This window comes from Telopea speciosissima, chromosome 4, assembly GCF_018873765.1.
Source record: "Telopea speciosissima isolate NSW1024214 ecotype Mountain lineage chromosome 4, Tspe_v1, whole genome shotgun sequence".
Classification (NCBI taxonomy): Eukaryota; Viridiplantae; Streptophyta; class Magnoliopsida; order Proteales; family Proteaceae; genus Telopea; species Telopea speciosissima.
The window spans coordinates 50887767-50910918 of record NC_057919.1 but is presented as its reverse complement, the minus strand read 5'-3'; the positions used below and the strand labels follow the sequence as shown (position 1 = coordinate 50910918).

The window sequence follows — 23152 nt, the reverse complement described above, 5'->3', positions numbered from 1 at the left end:
GATCGATAGATCATTCTGAATCGTCCATCTGTATAACATAATGGAATCAAAAATTGAAAAACTCAAAGAAATGAAGGAAGATTGAAGAAGGACCGGTGTATGACATTTAATAAACTCCACTATTTCATTATTGACTCTTGAAAGAAAATTTTTCTTCGTTTTCTTTGCTTGGTGGTTCTAGTCCCCCCTCCTCTTCCTCTAGTACCATGTAGTACTACCATCCCTCTCTTCCCCAATCTCACTAGTCACCTCTTGTTTAATACTTCATATCCCACCCCTAACCCCAAAGGACCAGATTATTTGCTTTACCTGTTGCCACCAGAACTTTCTGACTGTTTGTTTTTGAAAAACCGATAAGCACATGCCTCCTTTATTAAGATTTTACCATTTCAGTTTCTTTTTTCATTTTCTCTCCCCCTCACTTTTGTTGCGTCTTCCGTGGTGATGACTGATCAGTGATGGACCCCATTCCCATTGTGACTTGTGGCAGAAATTCTAGTTGTTTTCCCTTTTCTCCATTTTTGCTTTTCTCCGTTTTTGCCCCAGATTTTAGAGCTGAGAGAGCGGTATTTTCTCTCTCTCTCTCTCTCTCTCTGTCTCTCTCTTCTGCAATTGCAAAGATCGGATGATGTAACGACCTGAATGCGCGGCAAAATTTGGATCAGGTATTTTACATTTGCTTTCAAGTTTTAGATCTCTTTCCATAACAAAAAAAATTAAACGGGAAACATAGGTTACCTGAGAATCACAAGCGTAGTTTTTCTTCCATATAATAGTTCTTCCACACTTGGGCAACAAGGAGATTTGAAGAAGATCAACTCTTAAATCTCAAAATCAAAGCAAATCCAATACAATTACTCACCAAGAACTAGGGTTTCAAAAACCCTAACCACACCCAACACTCTAAGAGAGAGCAAAAGAGAAGAGAAAGAAAAAGCTCAGCCAAAGGGGGGGCAGAAAATTTGATGAAGCTGCCCTGATCAATCCCTTAGTGGTGCGCTTTTATATCTCCTCAACCCCTTAGGGTTGAGATTTGATTTCTCTTATTCACTTTCCTCAAGTGAATAGGAAATCTTGTTGATGATGAGAACTTTGACTTGCATTCCAATTTGCTTCTGAAGAGGGAAGAGATAGAATCTAAAAGGGACTTTGTGATATTTTTAATTATAGTCAGTATTTATTAAATAAATTTAATGATCATAAATAAAATATCAACAACCTATTTTAATTTTTCAATTAAATGTCATGCATAATTAAACTCTTTAATTTACATATAAGATCATCCACTAAAAAATATCTCATGATAGACTATAGGGCATGTAATTAAATATTGTCAAACCCCAATCCATCGTACATGTCTTGAATTAGAGATCATTTGATTATAATCGGACGACCAAAATTGTGATTAAACATTATTGAAATAATACATTAATATGCTTAATAAATAGAAAATAAATTTTGTAAACCATTTACAAAAATGTCATTGGATCCAGATTCCAGTCTGATTGATCACATGCATTCTCTCTACTTGATATTCCCCAATCAAGAGTAGTGGATTCAATGTTGAGCATCTCTTTCGCTCACGATGCGCAATCACGAATCTAGTACACCTACATATGTCTATATGATATCAACCATTGCTATATCAAAACCCACAATGTAACACCATAATGATGAACATCTCTCAGGTCAAAGGGTCACTTGTGATGGGTAAGCATCTCTCTTTAATACGACAGACAGTAACACATGTGAGAATTTGTACCAGATTCTTTTCTATACACTCAAATAATGGGTACTTGCAATTATGCCCCAAAATCAACATTTTTGCTGATATACAATGTAACGATCATATGAACAGGATGTCCGGTCCTATCCCTAGTCGAAAATCGTTTTGGGTGAAGACCCATGGAACAACCTCATAAGTGCATAAATTAAATTCATACAATAAAAATAATATTAAATTTATTTATTTCGAATTAACTGGGCTTGATGGACACAATCCAACAATCTCCCACTTGTACATCAAAGCCAATTTCACGTATGCTTTATACCCATACTCTCTACATGTTTCACAAACACTATAGGTGACAAGCCCTTAGTCATGAGGACTGACACATTGTCTTCTGAGACCACCTTCATAATTGCAACATCACTATTCCGAATGATCTCTCTAATTAGATGGTAATTCTACTCAACGTGTTTATTTCTCTGATGGGCCTTAGGCTCTTTTGCTTATGCAATAGCCCCCTTGTTATCACAATATAACAATACAGGCGCTTTCACAAGATCATAAACAACACCCAGGTTAGTCAAAATTTTTCTCAATCAAACACTTTCTTTGCCTGCTTTACTAGCGGCTATGTACTCAACTTTAGTGGTAGAATCAGCCGTAAATTTCTCCTTTGCGCTTCTCCAACTAATTGATCCTCCTCCCAACATAAATATCATGCCAGAAGTAGACTTTTGATCATCCTTATCGGTTTGAAAGTCCGAGATTATATATCCCATCACTGACATCTGATCAGTGACAAAGACCAAGAAATGATCTTTAGTATTTCGTAGATACTAAAAGATTCTTTACATCGACCCAATGTTTCCCGTCTAGGATTGGACTGATATTGACTTGTAATCCCTACCTAATAACAGATATTTGGTCTAGTACATAACATGAGATACATGAGACTTCCCAATGCTGAGGCATAGAGAATTCTCTTCATCTCCTCAATGTCCTCTAGTGATTGAGGGCATTGGGATTTGGATAAATTACATGTCTGAAAGAAACATTTCTTTTCTTGGAAATTTCCATGTTAAGTCTAGTCAGAATCTTATCTATCTTTCAATGGTGTGAAGGGGAGCAGAAGAAATGACCTACTATTTTGTTCTTCTATCGATTGGTTTTCAACATATTGGGCTAGCTTGAATTCCCGGCTAATGGGCTCAAATATGGGCAGTCGATAGAGGTTGCCGATAGGCAATACCAACTCCTTTTAATCCTGATGGGCATCTATTCAATTCGTGTATGTGGATTGTGACAAGCCTAACATCTTTCTCTAAATGTGGATTGGTTTTCAGCAGATTGGGCATTGGTCATATTGGGCTAGCTTTAATTTTAGGCTAATGGGCTCAAATATGGGCAGTCGATAAAGGTTGCTGATAGGCAATACCAACTCCTTGTAATCTTGATGGGCATCTATTCATTTGTGTATGTGGATTGTGACAAGCCTAACATCCTTCTCTTGTGATCTTTCATAAGTTTAATTTCTAGGATGTAGTTGGCTTCACCTGGATCTTTCATTGAAAAAGTTGTGGACAACCTATCTTCACAGAAGATAGCATTCTCACATCGTTACCTACAATATGTCAACTACGTACAATACTAGAAAACATATTGCACTCCAACTGACCTTCTTGTAAACGCATGGTTCATCCATGTTTTGATCAAAGTCAAATGATTTGACTGCTTGATCAAACCGGATGTTCCAACTCTTGGATGCTTGCTTCAATGCATATATGGACCTAAGCAACTTACACACTTTGTTATCTTGACCAATGGTAGAGAACCCTTCTAGCCGATGCATGTAGATTTCTTCAAAAAAATCCATCGAGGAATGTAGTTTGCACATCCATCTGCCAAATTTCATAATCAAAGTGTGCGGCAATAGCTAACAAAATCTTGATGGATTTCATCAGTGTCACCGGTGAAAAAGTCTCATCATAGTCCACCCCTTCCTCCCGAGTGCAGCCTTTTGCAACCAGTCTTGCTTTGAATCTCTCAACTTTTCCATCAACGTCACTTGAAGATCCACTTACATTCAATGGGCTTAACGCCTTGTGGTGGATCAACTAAAGTCCATACGTTGTTGGAATACATTGAGTCTAATTCAGAGCACATAGCTTCCATCCATTTATCAGCGTCTACATCTTTCAGAGCTTCTTTATAAGTGTTTGGATCCGTATCCGAATCAGTAGAAACCATGTGGAACTCTTCCACTTTCCCTTCTTCTATAAGAAGAGTAAACCTAGTAGAGGGTTTGTGAACTCTCCCACTATGTCTAGGCTTTGAAGGTGTGGGATCATCAGTAGGTGTAGTTCTTTTATGATCACTGGATCTAATCTTTTAGAGAAAAGATCCTCCTCAAGGAAAGTTACATGTTTTCTTACTATGATTTTTTGTTCATTGTGGTCAAAGAAATAGAATCCAATGGTACTCTTGGGGTATTCCAAGAAAATCTGCTGCTTGCGAACATGTGCAAAACAACCCCAAATCCTATGATGTTGAATACTAGGCTTTCGCCCATACCACAACTCATATGGGGTTTTGGGTACGGATTTAGTGGAAACCATATTAAGTATAGAGATCACTGTTTCAAGGGCAAATTGCCAAAAGTATAAAGGTAACTCACTGAAAGTGAGTACAGTCCTAACCATGTCTAACAAAGTCTTGTCTGAGACACCATTTTGTTGTGGTATCCTTGGATTTGTTAACTAGGTAACAATCCCTTCGGTTGTAAGAAACTCTTTGAACTCATCCGACAAATACTCTCCTTGATCTAATTGAAGACCCTTGATTCGAGAATCAAATTGCTTTTCTACTTTAGCTTTGAACTCTTTGAACATTTCAAAGGTTTCTAATAACCATTTCTGAAGTAGTGGTTGGTAAAAGTTACAAATGATTCCCTTGGCCGAACTCTCTCTCTCTCTCTCTCTGAGTGTTGGTGTGCTGTTAGGATTTTTGAAACCATAGTTCGTTGGTAAGTGATAGTGTTGGCTTTGCTTTGATTTGGAGATTCAAGAGTTGAACTTCTTCAAATCTCATCGTTGCTTGAGTGTGTATGAACTATTATTTGAAGGAGGAACTAAACTTGAGGTTCTCAGGTAACCTATGTTTCCCATTTATTTCTATTATGGAAAGAGATCTCAAATTTGAATGCAAAGTTAAATACTCGAACCAATTTCATTGCGCATTTGGGTAACCTAGTTGTTTCCCAACTGAAAGAACGCTACTTGGCCACGAGCTGCATACGACCCTTGCATCGAGAGATAGGGCCGTGCGAAATGACCGCCGTGCCTAAGGAAAAGGCAAAAATCCCTGAGGCCACAACAATCATTTGCAAGGCCGTATGTCTAGGCACAAGGGTCGCATGTAGTGCTCTCTTTCACTTAATAAAATAATGTCTTCAGCCTCCAAGTGATGCCTGTAATATAACTTCCGTTGAAACAAACAGAGCCTTAGCGAGGCTGCTGGTATACTAATTTTGTGGCCCAAACCAACTCCTAGATGAAATGAATGCCAAAATAAAGACATTTGGCCTACAGGTCTGGCGCAGATGTTGCGATATCAGTCCCCATCGCATTGAGTAAAGAGAACCATAAATTAAGGATGCACTGACGATGCCATTGCTCTATTTGAAAAGTTTCTTTTGGCCTGTAAGCTACATTATAAACAGACCGGGTATGATTCCATTAGACAGAGAACAAGAGTGCAAGGAGGTGATGGCTGTATAGACTAGGGGTGTCAATGGTTCGGGTTGGGCCAGGCCTACCCTAAACCCTAACCCAACCTTAGGGACCTTAACCTAAACCCTAACCCAACCCAACCCTGGCAGGGCCTAAAAAATCTCAACCCAATCCGACCCTGTCAGGGTTTTCCCTAACCCGACCCGACCCTGATAGGGTCGGGGAGAGTCGGGTTGACCCTGATTGACCCTGTCCAGCAGTTCCCCATCAGGAAGTGAATCACTATTAATGGAGAAAATATCCCAAGCATGAATTCACTAATTGATGAAATACCCATTATCAAAAGCTTGCAACTGCATAATAATAATAATAATGAAGTCTCTCTAGTAATTTCCAATTGGAGAGAGAGATAGAGGGGGGGGGGGGGAGAATTTTTTTCTAATAAAAGAATCAAATTGGTCACTAAGTCAGTGACAGAACACATTACCAAAAGCTTGAGTTTCTTTCAATGGTAGAACAAGGGTGGATAATAAAGCTTGAGATTTTACCAGTGGCAGAACATGGGAGACGAGATACTATTGTCACCAATCCAAAAGAGAATGAAATCGGAGTAGTAGGTCAAGAGCAGTAGCTCGGCCGAACCAATAAATTCAAATCGGAGAAGTAAGGGGATGGCGGCCAGGGTTAGGATGTTGGGAAAGAGAGTGAAATGAAGACGAATTTTGTTTGGGGTTTCAGAAAATGAAAGATAAAGTGAGAGAATGTCGATTGGGGTAGATGGAAGAGAAAATGGGAAAATGGTGGTATCGGTTCTGGGTTAGAGCTTAGAAATCAGATGGGAAAATATCGGTTTTGGACGATTTTTGGTTTAAAGTTGAGTTCGGCCAAGCAAATTCATGTAACCCAAGTAAAGAGATGGGTTTAGATTTGTGGGGTTTTGAAGCTCTCTGTAGGGAGTAGGGATGGGAGGAAGGGGTTAGGGTTTGCTGTTGGAGGAGAGAAGGAAGAGATTGAACTCGAAGAAGATGGAAAGAGGCACAGCAGAAAAGGAACGGAGAGACCTAACCAATAACCCACAGAACTTAAAAGGAAGATGGAAAGGGGCACAACAGAAGAGGAAGACGAACATACCTGTGTCAAGAGACTGAAGCTTGATGCCTTGATCGTCAAGTGAATCTATGCAGGGAAGGAGGAACCGAGGAAGAGGAAGGCAGTCAGGCACGAGCGTTGAACGGCGGCTTTCCTCAAGGGATGTGGATGAAGAGTGAAAAATGAAATGGGATTTAGGGTTTACTAGTTTACCCATCTCTTATGGGCATTTTTATCTTTTTCCTTATAATATAATACATTATTACAAATATATATGCCTATAACTAATACAGGGTCGGATCCGGGCCGGGCCGGACTAAGCCGGGGGTATTATCCCTAACCCGAACCCGACCCGACCCGACCCTGCCAGGGTCAGCCAAAAACTCAACCCTAACCTACCCTTCGGGCTAGCAGATCAGGGTCGGGTCCAGGCCGGGCTCAGGGCGGGTTCGGGCCAGCCAGGCATTATTGACACCCCTAGTATAGACTAACCTAACCCCACAAGGAAGTTAAGTCTGGAAATCCATCCAATTCTGTAGAATACATTATCTCATTAGTACAGCAAATTAACCAATTAGTTCAGTATAATCCTTTTCTTCCTTTTTTCTTTTCAACAAGTATAATCCTTTGTTGTTTTTTTTGGCTTCCATTTCTCCTTGTCTGAGAAAAGATCAAGAAAAGCCACACATTTCGGTAAAAGCACATTAACAAACAGATCCATATAACAAATTTTACAGAATCAAAGAGGATCTCTACTTCCATAGATCCCCTCCATCATGATGGAATCTACATCAGTTTTATACATACATACATAAATACATACATACAGTTCAAAGAAATATAATAAATATTAGACTAACTACTTACAGCAGGTGTACTCCCCCTCCTCTTTTGAAAAAATTGGCCCAGTAGGAACCTACGCCACATTCTTTCTTTCCAATGTCGGAAAGGGGAGGGGTTTCTTCCGGGGATGTGTTCAATCACCACCACGAAATTCGGAGGACACCCTTCAAGCATGTCCTTTCTCCCCACCTCATGTTTCTGAAGCATGAATTTCTGCATGTCATGAAGACAATTAGCGAAATCTTGTTCCTATAATAAATAGATATATAGGTCTAATACGGGGAAAGAGAAGGAGGGGGGGAAGAGAAAGGAAGAGAGTTGGTACTAAGTAGAGATAATAATCCATTTAGTAAACCAAATTCCACAGCATCCCCTGTTAATTAGTCTTGACATTTCTCATTTATTTGAAGAGCCAGCTTCGGTGACAATAGGAAAGAAAAATGCAGGTGGACCCCATCACTCTTTTTTAAAATTGTGCATAATAACTTTAACTTTTTGGCTATAGTCACCCTCCTTTGGACCATTGAAGATACAAGGTTAGAGTCATACATGCTACGCCATACAATTTGGGCCCAAAATTGGACATGTGACCTAGAGGTATTCTATGTATTCAACAGTGTTACTGCTTGTTCCAGAAAATCTAATGGCTAACCCAGGAAAAAAAATATCTTTTCATCCTTGCAAAGTAGCCATTGACCGTAAAAGAACAAAGTAGAAGTCCCACAAATCCAATGGCTAACCTAGAAAAAGAAATTTTCCCATGAAAGAAAAAGTTGTTTAACAAAGAAGGAAGTGGGATTTACTGCAGATCGTGCAAAGTTTCTCTGACCTTTCTGGTCAACAAAAAATTTGAAAAAGTGGGATTTACAACAGTAAGATGTCTCTAACAATAGAGCTAAGAAACTCGGGGAACATTCCAAGCATTGCTAGCCTATCTAAAGAACCCTACTACCTAGGTACCAAACTCTATCATAGGTCAAAGACAAAGCCTAAGCAAAGGTTATGTTTGGAAGATAGACCATCTATACTTGGCAGAAGAAAAACATTCATAAAAATTCAGTTACTACTGCTACCCAACATATAAATGTCAACATCGTTACAAACCTCTTCAATACGCAACCAGTCAAATGCAATACAAACTAACTATTGAAAGTAAGATACATTTAGTCACTGGAAAAAGAGACCTGCCAACATAAAAATAAAGGACTAGGTCTTTGATTAGGGTTACGAATTTTAACTGTTTTACGCATCTTTATCCAACCCTCATTTGGGGGGTAACAGTAGTGGCTTTTACACAGTTTAGCCTAGGCAGGTAAGGCAAGGTCAAGAAGTTTCCAACCTGCCTTACTCGTTTACCAACTTAATTTATTATATACAATACACATGTGAGTTAGCCTTAATCCATTTCCAAATATGAATATTCAGCCCATTACCCCAGGCCAATTTCTCTAGAACCTTCTTTCAACCCCTACCTAAGGCCAATTCCTCTATAAGCAAAGACAGGAAAAAAATAAAAACGTGTAACCTTAACTAGCTAAGTCATTGAAACCTCATCATTCATCTCGATCTGTTTTTTTTTCCACCTCAGCCCAAAGTTTCTTCACCTCTTCAACCCTAAAAAACATAAAATAAAATATCTCACCCGAAGACATTCAATACCCTCTCAAGCTATCTCTGTTTTTTGCCCTATATCATTCCTTTTATTCTTCTTAACACCCTAGCTTGCTATTCAAGCACAGCAGTTGAGAATTAGGCCAATGCGGAAGCAACCAAAGCTCCCTTTTTTCTCTTCTCTTCTGATGTTTTCTCCATTTCTGTCCCCCTTAAATTTTGATTTCAATGGATATGTGTAATAGTTTTTGGTCGTTGACAACATTGCTTTATGTGGTTGATTATGCTACCCTTCTATCTCCTCACCACAGTAAGTTCCTTTTTCTTTCTGATATTTTCTCCTTTTCTGTTCTCTTGATTCTTTCTTTAGATCAGGATTTCAGATCTGATCTTAATCTATTTTCTCTCACCTAGATCCTACTTCTCTGACCTTTAGTCTATTGATCTCTATTCATGTCAGTCCCAAATTGTCATCTTCTTCAATCTCTATTGTATTATAGTGCATTAGTTCTCTATCCAAGTGCAACAGCTGAGAACTCCCAATAGCTCTGCCTCCAATCAAAACTCTCACTCCTTCAGCCCCAAATCTTCTTAACCTTACCAAAGTGCAGCAGCTGTGAAGTGAGAAGATGTTAGAATAGCAATGATGCAAGTTTTTCCATTCTCTACAAGGAGGTTAATAATTTACCTTCTTCATTCGGTCTCTCCTCTTAAAACAAGGTTCCATTTTTGTTTTCGGTCCAATGGATTGTGTATTTGGTGGTTTTGTGGTTGTTTACTATGCTATGAGAAAATAATATATAAAATATATATATATATATATATATATATATATGTGTGTGTGTGTGTGTGAGAGTCAAAAATTAAACTATGTATTGGGAGAATAGGTGAAATAAGAACACCCGTTTACCGGCCTTACCTGATCATCTTCCGGGTCATGGAAATCCATAGGAGGGCAAGGGGATTCCCATATCTTATAAAACAAGGGTAAGAGGTTTATACCAACTAGGAGGGTAATGAGAATGTTTACATGTACCCCCACGGAGACGAGGGTAAAGGGGGGATTTTTTACCCGTATCCTATTGGGTAAGCATAAGAGGTTTATACCGACTACAGAGAATGAGTTAGGATAATATCTAACAAACACACCTCGTATGGAGCCCTATCTATTAAGTAAAGATGATAATAGAATTATTTTTCATTGAAGTTATGTTGGAGATTGCCCAACGAACTTCAAGCCTCATGGGATAAGGTTCTCAAATCAGATATTTCAAACGTACTTCCTTCTTAAAGTCAACCAATCCAACAAATGCACATGGAAAATATTGGCCTACCCTCCTAGTCGGTATAAGCCTCTTACCCTTATCTTATAAAGTATAAGTAAGAAACTCCCTTAACCTTATCCTACCAGTAAATATTCCCATTTCCTAGCAGGTAAACGAGTAAGGCTGGTAAACATGCGTGTTTCATAAAAAAGTTCACCTATTTTCCTAACAAATAATCTTTCTATTTCCTTATATGTACATATTACATTATTCTCTTATAACACCTAATCAAAAACTATTAACCACATCACAATCCATAGAATCTAAATAAAAAATTAAACCTTACTTTTGATAAGAGAACCGAATAATAAAGAAACAATAAATAATTCACCTACTTACAGAAAATGGCAGAAATGTGCGACTGTGATACTCTTGCCCAGTCTCTCACTCTCACTTCTTAGTTGTTGCACTTATGCATTTTACGATTGTGTCCATCAAATCAATTATTAAAGTTTTTATTATTATTTAAGTTTGCACGATATTGATAATGAAGGTCGTGCTTGGCGCGTTGGTCAAATGCTCACTTGCTGAACACTCGGTCACAGGTTCAAGTCCTGGAAACAGCCTCTCTAGAAACAGGGGTAAGGCTGTGTACATTTGACCCTCCGCAGACCCTGCTAAACGTGGGACCCTTGTGCATTGGGTACGACCTTTTTTTCTTAATAATATTAATAGGCTTTTGGGTGACCATACGTTCTAACCTAAAAATTGTACATGGCTAGGGACGGAATTGGGCATTCCATTCATATGGTCATCACAATATGTGCTCTCAGGAAATATTGTTTCCTAGATACAACTGTGAGAGTACGTATGTGCATACATTGAACTGGATCACATGGGAATCATGAATGGACTATCGTCAGTAATCGAGGAACAAGATTCTCATTTGTAGCTTACGATTGGTCCCCTAATCTAAGAGGTCCTTATTGTTGCAGTTAGGTATTATGGGTTTTGATATACCAACGGTTGCTGTCTCCCGGACTATATATTGGTTCACTGGATTCATTGTATTTAGCTGTGAATGAAAGAGACGCTTAATGGAGTCCACTTCCCTCAAGGAGAATATCAGATAGAGATTAAATATACATGACTGGACGAAAAACAACTGAATCCGGTAGCACATTTTGTAAATAGCAGTAAAGAGTCCATAAAAATCCAGTTGTTGCCACATGCCACGCAGTTTAGAATAATAATGGGAGAGGGATAATTCTTGCTGCTTTGTGGCATGTATCTTTTGATGGAGCTCATAGTACTGGGCAGTATTACCGACCTGGGAATAAGTATCCTTAGCTGTTCTAAATCTTGGCAGCAGCGTCGAGGAGATAGACACTAGCAATGTTAGGATCCATGGAGTTTATGAGATATGACATCACAAGGAAATTTGATGTCATCCATTTATCTTGGGCAAGACCAGCATCAGTAGGCATAGTAGCGGTTCATGTGATGTAACCAGAAAGACCACGGGAACCAATAGCCAAAAAAAAAAAAAAAAGATCTCGACCACATGAGATAATTGCTCCCATTTAATTTAACGAGACTGGTAGGGAACGGAAGGAAGTCACGCTGATTTGCTCCTTCATGTCCAATAGAGGCAGTGGAGATATCGAAATCAGTCATAGTCGTTGATCGAACAAAAAAACCCAAATCAACAGATCAACACCGAGAAAGGATCCTGAAAGAAATCATCAATGAATCCCAAAAATATTAAGGAATTTAAACCATATCGAGTGCAAGACCCCTTGGTGGGAGATAACTCACCACGAGGGGTGAGAAAGGAAGGGCGGAAGGATGGAGGGGAGTCGCGAGAGAAAGAAAGAGGGGAAGCGACTCGAGAGGGAGTCGCGGGAAAGAGAAAAAGACGTCAAAGGCAAGAAGAGAGAGAGGGAGGGCATACGGTGGAGTCAGATGGTGGTGGTGGTGGTGCTTGGTGAAACCGAGAGAGAGAGAGAGAGAGTGGCAGAAAGTGACGACGATGCTTGGTGGTGGAACTGTAGGTGCAGAAAACGAAAAAAGAAAGAGAGGGTTCTAGGAATTCGGCAATAGGGTTAGGATCCCTATGTAGATCCTAATTCTGATACCATGTTGAGAATAGAAAAATGGCTTGTGACATTATGATCACAGCCCCACTTTATTTATAATGAGTTCAGGAATATTCTAGAATAGGTACAAGGACTGAAATACCCCTATGACAAAAATACCCTTGAACCTAAATTACAACATGTTTAAATCTGGCTTGTATGAGATCTTATCCACGACTACTCTTGATTATGGGATTTATATGATGCTCATGCTTCGTGATGCTTGTTATTGCTGTCGTATGATGGTGGATTATTCGTTATTGCATCATCTCCATTATTTGTCCACATGTAATGCTATACGTGGGGGGGAGATTGGAGATTATTATTATCTGCCGACTACTATCTGCTTGTGTCATCTGCCCATCAGCATAGTGTAATAAACTTATTTGAAGATTATTATCATCTATTCGTGTCGTCTGCTCATGTCCTCAGCAACAATTTTATCTTATGAAAACAGTTATTTGCAGTATTGAGGAACAAGAATCCTACTTTTGGTCCCCAACAACCTTAAGTTTCTACTTGGTCCCCAGCAACCTTATGTTGTTACTAGGTTATTAACTTATACTGCACTTGTACCAGTGGTTCACAGCGACCTATGCTACAAATTTATCCGTGACCTCTATTTGGGGCTCATTAATGCATCTGATCTTTACTAATAAGACCTCTAATCATGTGATCTTTACTAATCACATCATTGCTACCCTGTTTTTGGTGTTCTTATAAATACCTTAACCTCAATATTTGAAATTTTATTTCTTGGTGAAGATTACTACGTACTATATGCCTTTCTTGAGAAGAACTTGTGATGTTGTTGCTGCTACGATATTTTTGGATTGCAGTTGGTGTTCTCTCTCACTTATTTACTGTGTTGCTGGTTGGATTTGTTCGACATGAAAATTTTCTCTACTATTGTTGTTGATGATTGGTGTATTGAGTTGATATTGCTACCAGAATGAAGTTCTCTGTGCTCTCTAGCGTCAACAACTGCTATATATGTTCGAGACTGGTTCTACAATTATTATCTATTCTTGTTGTTCCAAGCTGGAGTCTTTTGACGGATATATATATATACACTCCAGCTTGAGGGGGAGTATCACTATCGTTATGTTGAGTTGTAGAGTTTAGGTTTGTGTCTAAGCCGAGTCTATCGTGGTTCAGCAATCTTCCCCCATCGTCTCTTCTTCTCTGGTCTTCACGCTTATTTATTGACTGGTTGTTGATTTATCCTCTGTTACAATGTTCTTTCCTGTTAGTATTCTATGTGTCTTTAATTTGATGATCATCTGACATACTGATTCGGAGTTATTTCAGTTCTTTTTAGTTACTAAATTCTGTTACTTCCCAAGTTTTTTTTTTCTGCTATACCCATTATAACAGATCTAACCCTTGAATCAGTTTGTCCTTTGAAAGGTATTACAATCATAGTAAGAGTGCTATTCAATCTAAATATCAGTCCCATCTGACCGTTGGATCTTGTTTTATTTAACTTTCTCTATTCTGCCATATCATGTACGGTTGGTTTGTTGTTTTCTGTCCTGTGGGCATTATGTTCTATTATTCTTATCTACCCTAGAACATATCAAATGGGTTGGGATTGCACTTTCTGCATCTTGAGACGTATCGGTTGATGAACATTAACAACTGCAAAGTGGCTTTGCATTTCTGCCATGTCAGTTTCTCTTCTAACTAGTGATTTATGATTGGTCTTCACAAAGCCCCTGCACCATCGTTTGCACAGAGAAAGTAGGAGACATCATGATGCAGATAAATCATATAATTGGGCTTATTTTAGTGAAAATGCTTTTGGGTTGGGCTTTTAGTCCAATGGGTTTTCATTGTAATGGGCCACTTTAATGGGCCTATAATATGGGTAGAGGCTAGGCATACAGGATTAGTTAAGTTAATGTCTTTATTTCTTTATTTTAATTATTATTAAATGTTTTAGTTAGGATGGATTAGGATTCTATAAGTCCAGTCCTGTTTTGAATCTAGTTTCCTTTATTATTTCAATTTCCTAGTCAGCTTAGGTTGTCTGAAAGAATAGGGAGATAACACATAAAGCATGGTGTAGCAACAGAACACAAACCAGCATGTTATCATTCAAGATAATGTGTGAGAAGCCACCAATGAGATAGTGAGATACCAAACAGTTATATAGAAGAAAGATGGATAGGACTTGCTTTCCAGATATAGACATAATGAAATTTGTGTATATAAAATAATATACAAACCTTCGCCATATAGCTGTTCAAACCGAGCAACAATGTGTTTTCCATAAGTGTATTTCTTCAAAGCATGAAGATGATCTGTTATGCGATTCAGCAATCCTTCCCGTTTTTTATCAGTGCATGTTTCAAGAATCTTCTGGACGACATAATTTGCAAATTGATCTTTCATCATTGCCTAGGACAAAGAATTCGAACATAAGAAAATAATTACTTCAGGAAATATAAGCTTCAGAATTGCATGATATTATATAAAACACTGAAGGTTGTACCCAAACTACATAGCCTATAGCTAATGGAATTGGCAACATAAAATGGGGTGGCAGAGTGGGCTTGGTACCTACTAATGGCCCACATATTTGACCTTACCTTAAGGTGCCAATAGTGATTGACTCCCTTCAATAGCACTGGTGGATCATCTGGGCAAGAAGTAGCTCTAGTAATTATCTTCCAAAAACTGTCAAGGTTACTGTCAATTGTCATGCTTCACCAGACGTTCAAATCTTTATCGTGTCTCTGTCCTGATTACAGCCTCAATTCCAGATTTAGAGTGACTCCTAAGATTTTATTGCTGACTATAGTTGTCAAGGCGCCAAGGCGAGCCAAGGCCTTGGAGCCTAGGGGCCTAGGCAATAGCATAGGCAAGGCCTTATTGGTCAATGCGTGCATCAAACAGGGTTCAGTTTAAGAACTTTCACGTTAATTAATACTTCCTATCTACCAATATTTTAACCAAGTTATATTAATATTTAGTATACGTAGTAGTAATATTAGGTTTAAAGTAAAGAGTATAACAAACATCCACCAATTAATCATGATGGATGTCAGCGGCAGGTCCTCAGCAGAAACCTCAACATAGATTCAGGCACACGTGAGGCGATCCATGCTTTTCATTCTCTGATCAGAGAAAAGCGATTTCCCAGGACAGATCCTATTATACTCAGCCCAACTTCATACCAGTACTGGAGAGGAAGGCTAGGAAGGGAGATCCATAAAGGGATGGTGCTTCAGTCCACACGGTGGAGTTGCACTTGCCGGTCCCATTGCCGCAGAATGAGAGGTTTCTGACCAATGTACCAAGGGCCAGCTTCCCGAACACGAAATTTGTCATCTTCCTCAGACAACTTGAAGATGAAGAAATCGTTGCCTTAAGGTATGTATCCATCGATCCTCAGATTTTCCATTGCTTGCATAAGGAGCGTTTTACATGAAGTGACCAACCACATAGTTCTGCCATTTGATATCTACATTATTCAGAAGGCTTGAAGGACACAGGTCAATCTTGGAGTTACCAACGAGGTTGGGGGAACAAATCTTATGAGGAAACCTCCAGCTGAGAGGCTACAATGGCTGAAAAGAGAGGTCCATACTATCCTGCTTTGAGGAGGCGGGAGGGGACAGAGGGGACAGAGGGGTTAGGGGGAGAGAGGGTGCAGGAGGGAGCAGAGGGGGAGAGAGATGGATCGGCAAAGGGAGGATGGCGGGGAGAAAGGGAGGTTTCAGGGATGGGTCGGCGAAGGTAGTCTCTTAACTGGGACAGATCCCGAAAAAAGTCCGAAACAAGATTTAGAACTATGCTTATAGGCAACTCTTTTTTATAGTGAGGTTGGGAGGGTTCTAGACCTTCATTGGTACTTCCTCCTACACTTAATGGCCTGAGCATTTTCCAATGACTTACATTAGGACTCTTTTCAAAATATTTATAACTTTACAATTTCAATATCTTTCACAAGTAACAATGAAACAAAGTAACAAACCTATTGACATCCCCAAAAACCTATTAATATCCCCAAGACTTAACTTTAGAGGACTAGATAAAACAACATAACCTTATCCCAACTAAATGGGGTCGGCTACATGGATCCATGCTCTCCAATCAGCTCTATTCGAAGTCATACATGAAACAAAGCCTAGGCTATGCATGTCTCTCCTCACCCCTTCTCCTATGATTATTTCAGGCCTGCCCCTGGAACTTTTAGTTCCTTAAATGTGGATCAAATCACTCCTCCGTACTGGAGCATTCCATGGTCTCCGTTGCACATGGCCATGCCACCTCAAACGGCTCTCTTGCAGCTTATCATGAATCAGAGTTATTCCCAAGTCAGCTCTAGTATGGCCATTCCTCACCTTCTCCTTCCTAGTTTTTCCACACATCCATCTCAACATCCTCACCTCCGCTACACTTAGTTTATCTATTTGACACTTCTTAACTGCCCCACATTCTGCACCATATATCATATCCGGTCGTATGACAGTCCTATAAATTTTCCTTTAAGCTTTAAAGGAATACACCGATCACACAACACTCGGGACGCACCTCTCCACTTAGTCCATAATTCTTATGTTAGTCATTGCATCATCATACATATCTTTAATTATGTCCATATATTTACTTGAAACCCTTCTCTTCTCTAGTATACGCAAAATTAACTCCCTAGGGACTCTGTCATATGCTTTTTCTAGGTCAATAAAAACCATATGGAGATCCTTCTTTCCCTCTCTAAATCTTTCTACGAGCCTCCGAAGTAAGAAAATAGCTTCCATCGTGGATCTTCCTGGCATAAAACAAAATTGGTTCTCCAAAATAGTAGTTTTTTTCTAATGTGGGATTCAATAACCCTCTCCCTTAACTTCATAGCATGACTCATTAGTTCTATGCCTCTACAGTTATTGCAGCTCTAAATACACATTTATTTTTGTAAATCAGGACCATAATGCTTCTCCTCCATTCATTTGGCATTTTCCTTGTGTTCATAATCTTGTTAAAGAGCTTGGTTAGCCAAAATAAACCATAGATTCTTAAGCTCTTCCACACTTCTATTGGGACCATGGTATAAAATTTCGCGATATATCGGCGATATATCGCCATATTTCATGAATCTTGACATGTCCGATATACGAAACACTTCTGAAACAAAAAAAATACAATATCTCGTCGATATATCGTGATATATCGTGGATCTCACGATATATCGCGAGATATTGTAAAAGTGACAAATAGTGTCACACTAAGGGCCTTATAATTCCATATTTCGCAGCTCTTGGTCGATATTTCGACCGAGAACTGCTGAAAATCAAATTTTCTCTCTTCTTCCTCATTTTTTGCTTTTCTTCCTCCCTTCCAAGCCTCATCCAAGCATTGTTGAAGCTCCTTGTCGCCGGGACGACGTCGGAGGGTCATCTAAGCTCATCATCCAAGCCTATTTTCATTATTTAAGGTAAATTCTATTTCTCTAAAACTATTTTTTTAAAAAAAACTTTGTACAAATGTTGTTGGATGTTGATGATATTAATATATGTTAGACACCGGAGGCCGATCTACAGCCTCACGGTGTCGAAATTTTTTTCCCATATATATTTTTTTTATTTTTTTTCTGGTTTTAAAAATTCATTTTCCTACAACTAAAATAGGAAATAATTAGGGGTAATATGACTTAGATGGTAATGAATTAAAAATATGTTAGACACCAATGGCCGATCTACGGCTTCACAGTGTCGGATTTATTTTTCTGCTCTTAAATAATTCTTTTAATTTTCGAAAATTAAGAAAAATATATAAAAAATTAAAAAAACAGAAATAAATAAGAAAAAATATGAGTTTTAAGTTTAAAAAATAATGAAAAAATATGAAAGTTATTTCTATATGTTTTGAGATGCATTACATGTATATTATGTTTACTAATTTTTGGTTTTGTTGTGTTAGGTCAATACTTATATTAACATTATATATAAAAAATTGGTTTTAATTATGTGAAAAATATAAGGGTTAGGGGAAAAATATTAAATAACTATACAAGTGTATTAGTAATCTAAACGTGTCAATTGAAGTGCATCTACATTAAGTTTTTTAATTATTTGTGTTACTTACATTGCAGTAAACAAGTATCATTATGGCGGATCGTGATAGACAACGTGCGAAGGGCAAGCAAAAGGTGGGGGAAAGTAGTCAACAAAGGGGGCGGAGGGAACAAAAAGAACAGAGGGAACAAGAGAGACCAGCCAGCCAGCATAGGGGTGACATTGCATGGTTACATGGTACTCCCATTGATGGGGATAAGAGAAAATCTATATGTAACTATTGTCACATGCAATTTATGGGAGGTGGGTCCAGTAGACTTAAACAACATCTGACTGGAGGATCTAAAGATGTTGTAGGTTGTCATATGGTCCCTACTGAAGTAGCCAGGGAGATTGGTGATAGTTTGAGGGGAAGAAAGAAGAGGAAGGCTAGTGGCGTTGAGTTTTTCGACCCTTTGCCTTAGGATTAGTCAGTTCTATTTCTCGATGGGGGCAAGGAAGGGGTATAACTCAGCGGCAGAGTGTCACCATGACGTGGTGGAAGTCATCAGTTCGAGCCTGATTATCCCTAAACCCAATGTAAGTTTTTCTATTTTGACTTGCTCCCCCACCGTGACAAGCAAAGGATAAGAGAACAACTTGAGGATACAGTGAGGAGTTCGATGGGAGGAGGAAGACGATACAATGATGATGATGATGATGACTCCTCTGATGATGATGATGATGACATTGCAGTACCTGATGACATACAAACAGCAGAGGAGGCTAGGGATTTTAGGCGGACTGTTTCAAGGAGTAGAGTAAGTTTTCAAGATGATCAGCAGAGACAAAGAGTATGGGGTAGTGGAGGAGCTGGCAGCTTTGGAGGTCCTAGAACTTTGAATCCTTTTAAAAGATCACAAAGTGTGAGGGCAGCCCCAACACCTCTACCAAGATCAGACCACCATCAACATCTCGATCCTAAATTGCATAAGAAGAAAGGAAGCATCAACCCGAATCAAAGGAGCATGGAAGGGGATGAAGGGATTGGTTAAAGAATCAATAGCTAAGTGGATGCTATACCATACCATCCCAAAGAAACATCGCACAAGGCCCCCATTATGATACCATGATAGATACCATTGCAGAGGCTGGCCCAGGATTCAAGGGCCCCACCCCATATGAGGTAATGAATGTTTATCTACCTCAACAAAAGAGTGAGATTGATGAGTACATTAGTGAGATGAGGAATATGTGGGAGACATATCGGGTGATTATAATGGCAGATGGATGGACTGGCCTACAAGAAAGTCCATCATCAATTTCATGGTTTATTGTGATGGGAGGACAGTGTTCCTCAAATCTGTGGATGCATCCAAAGAGATAAAGGATGCAAAATATATTTACTGATTGTTAAAGGAAGTAGTGGAAAAAGATGTGGGTATTGAGAATGTTGTCCAGTTGTAACGGACAATGGAAGTAACTTCAAGCTGGCCGGTGAGAAGATGATGAACAATAGTAAGTACCGGCTCTTCTGGACTCCTTGTGCAGCCCATTGCATTGACTTAATGCTAAAAGATATGAGAAAGTTAAAGTTGGTGAAGACTGTGGTTGAAAGTGCAAGACAAGTCACCAACTTTGTATACAACCACTCCTATGCACTCAATCTATTGAGGGAAAAATGTGGGGGTGACTTGGTTAGGCCTGGCATCACAAGATTTGCCACCAACTACATTGCTCTCAAAAGCATTGAGACAAAGAAGGCCAGGCTAAGAAGCATGTTTGCTTCTGAGGAGTGGTTTGAATGGAAGGGTTCCAAGACTGCAAATGGGAGGGAAGCACAAACAACGATGTCATCTGAGGACTTCTGGACCAAAATAAGCAAAGTGGTGAAAGTTTTAGAGCCAGTAGTTAAAGTTCTACATGTTGCTGACTCCGCTCTGAAAGGCCCAACCATGCCAGTCCTATATGCTGCAATAGACTTGATGAAAGATAGTGTCTATAGTGTGGCTCCTCAGCAGTAGCAAACACTTCTTAGATATCATAAATGCTCGCTGGGAGAATCAACTTATGCATCCACTGCATAAGGCTGGTGAGTAAATTTGTTTTATATTTACTAATTCATAGTATTATTATTTACTAATTACCTATGCATTTGATAATACCTCTATTCTATATGTCATATTTCAGCATACTACTTGAACCCTAAGTATCAATATAACAATAGGCTTAGGTTGGAAACTCAACTTATTGATGCTGTGAAACAAGTAGTGAAGAAGTTGGAGCCAGATGGTGCACTACAAGCAATTTGCAACAATGAAGTGAGTTCATTTGGAAACTCAACTTATTGATGCTTTCAAATAAGTAGTGAAGAAGTACTTACTAATTTTCCACATGGGTGTAGATCAAGGTATTTAGGGATGCATTAGGAAGTTTTGGAACCGAGGCTGCGATAGGCGAGCACGTGGTGATGCTTGGTAATTCTTTTAAGTTTTAAATTACATATGTATTGAAATTTGAAAGTTGAAAGTTGAAACAACATTTGACACATGTCTTTTTTGTTGTAAACTTGTAATGCAGCTGAATGGTGGGTGTTGTATGGGGAATCGGCTGAAAACTTAAGAAGAATAGCAATTAAAGTCCTTGCCCAAACATGTTCTGCATCTGGTTGTGAGAGGAACTGGAGTACCTTTGCACTCATCCACTCCAAGAGGCGCAACAGATTGGGGTCTCAACGTTTATCTGACATGGTGTATGTGCATTACAACTTGAGGCTGAAACTGCAACACATACGCATGGGACATGAGGGACAGAGGGGCATTTTGATCTAGCTGACATCTTTCAAGTTGACTCAGACGATGAGGACCCTATTGTGGATTGGGTGAGGGATAGAGGTGAGCCAGTGTTGGATGAGGAGGGAGGTAGGCCCGACCCCATGATAACTCGAGATTGGTCTTGATGTGGGCGAGTATATGGGCGACGAGGGTTAGATACATGCGAGGAAGCCTCACCCATACCATTCCAGCCACCGGTGGCAATGTTCTTGATGATGAAGGCTGGTCAAGTCCTCGAATGATGATGATGGTGATGATGGTGATCTTGGTGGTGGTGATGGTGATCTTGGTGGTGGTAATCTTGGTGGTGGTGATGTTGGTGGTGGTGATCTTTGGTGAAGAATTTGACGGCATGCGAGAGCGTTATGTGGTAGGACAGAGGCCCAGGATACGGCACCTGTAGAGCCACTCCGATTCACTGGAGAGACAATTTGATCATGCCACACAAGATACGGACCACGGAGCACGTGCCCCCGTACCCCCACCCTCGAGAGGCCCCCTACATGCATACAACAGGAAGCGTAGGGGTCGACAAACACAGTTGCAACCTGATCACATGGACATTGATAACCTATCTAGCTCTGTTGGTGGTTTGAGTATGGGTGATAGGGAGGGAGGACCGACTGGACATTGGCGTGCCCCATCTTTTGATGCACATGCCACTCCATTGGCATCGGATTATGGTGCATCACAACTTTACGGTGGATATGGATATGGATCATCATCATATGGGCAGTTTAGTGGGGTAGGGGACTATGACTACAGTCCCAGTCCCGAGGGACATCTTGGATCATCTTTTGTAGATAACATCTTTGCATACCCTAGCGGACCTACTACCAACCTCACCACCATACATGCGGCCAATGCCATCGCCTCTTGCGCCGGCGCCAACATCATATCACAGTGGATCATCTTCTTCACGGATCGGATCGATTGGTAACCCTAGTTTATATCCTAGGATAGGTTACCTACAGATATGTTGATGATTCCATTTACGTGACACTTGTGGATGACTACACTCGTTTCTTCTCCGATTCTATACCGTGGTCCACATATGTCCTTCAAACAGAGAGCAATGGGCGTCGACTCCGGCGAGGCATGAGTGGGATTGATCCAGGGAGGCACAAAGAACTACTATTAGCGATTTAGCACTTGTAATTTGTAACTTAAGTTGTGATTTCATTAATCTATGTGTATTTAACTATTTATACATTAGGGTCGGCGACCGTATGTCAATCAAGGGTGCAAGCCCAAAACACCAATTTGAATTCACATTTTTACAATTTTATGGTTTAAATGTGTTTATTAAGCTTAAATAAGGCTGTCCATGAAGTTTCAGGCCTAGATATGGCCAAATATCCCCCGAGATGGACCCCCGAAATATTGCAGAAAAAATGCAATATTTCGGGCATATTTCGTGATATCTTGGATATTTCGGATATCTCGGTAGGCCCGAGATACTGATATATCGCGAGATATAGTACTATGATTGGGACCCGTCAGGGCCAGGTACCTTGCCTACTTTCATCTTTCTTAAAGCCTCTTTTACTTCAAACACCCCAATTTTGCATATATATCGACGACATCCAGATGGGCAATGCAGTCTTCCGGTGCACTATTACTCAAAATGTCTTCATTTAGTAGGCTTTGGATTCCATCTCTCCTCAATGTCCTCATCTCTTATCAAAACTTATTGTCTTCACTTTTAATACATCTAACACAATCAAAATCTCTACTCTTCCTTTCTGTCATTCTAGCTATCTTATAAATAGTTTTTTCCTCTTCCTTTGTGTTAAAATTGTTATAAAGATCTTATTTCTTCGCCCTTGCTTTCCCCACATTCTTCTTAGCATCATTTTGGAGCATTTATACCTTTTTAGATCCTCTACCTCCTTAGTCCTTTGCCATGCCTT

The 23152-nt window shown here is 39.5% G+C and overlaps 1 protein-coding gene across 2 annotated transcripts in view; it reads right to left on the bottom strand.

The window, feature by feature from the left end:
• Window positions 1-7468: 7468 nt before the first annotated feature.
• Window positions 7469-23152, bottom strand: part of LOC122658784 (pumilio homolog 5-like) — a 58445-nt gene continuing 42761 nt past the window's right edge. For both annotated transcript variants that reach the window (XM_043853900.1, XM_043853899.1), the window contains 2 exons: window positions 14635-14806; window positions 7469-7602 (listed from right to left, as the gene is read on the bottom strand). In XM_043853900.1, coding sequence (XP_043709835.1) covers window positions 7580-7602; window positions 14635-14806 — 195 coding nt within the window. In that variant the 3' untranslated portion in view covers window positions 7469-7579. The remainder of the gene's footprint in view (window positions 7603-14634; window positions 14807-23152) is intronic.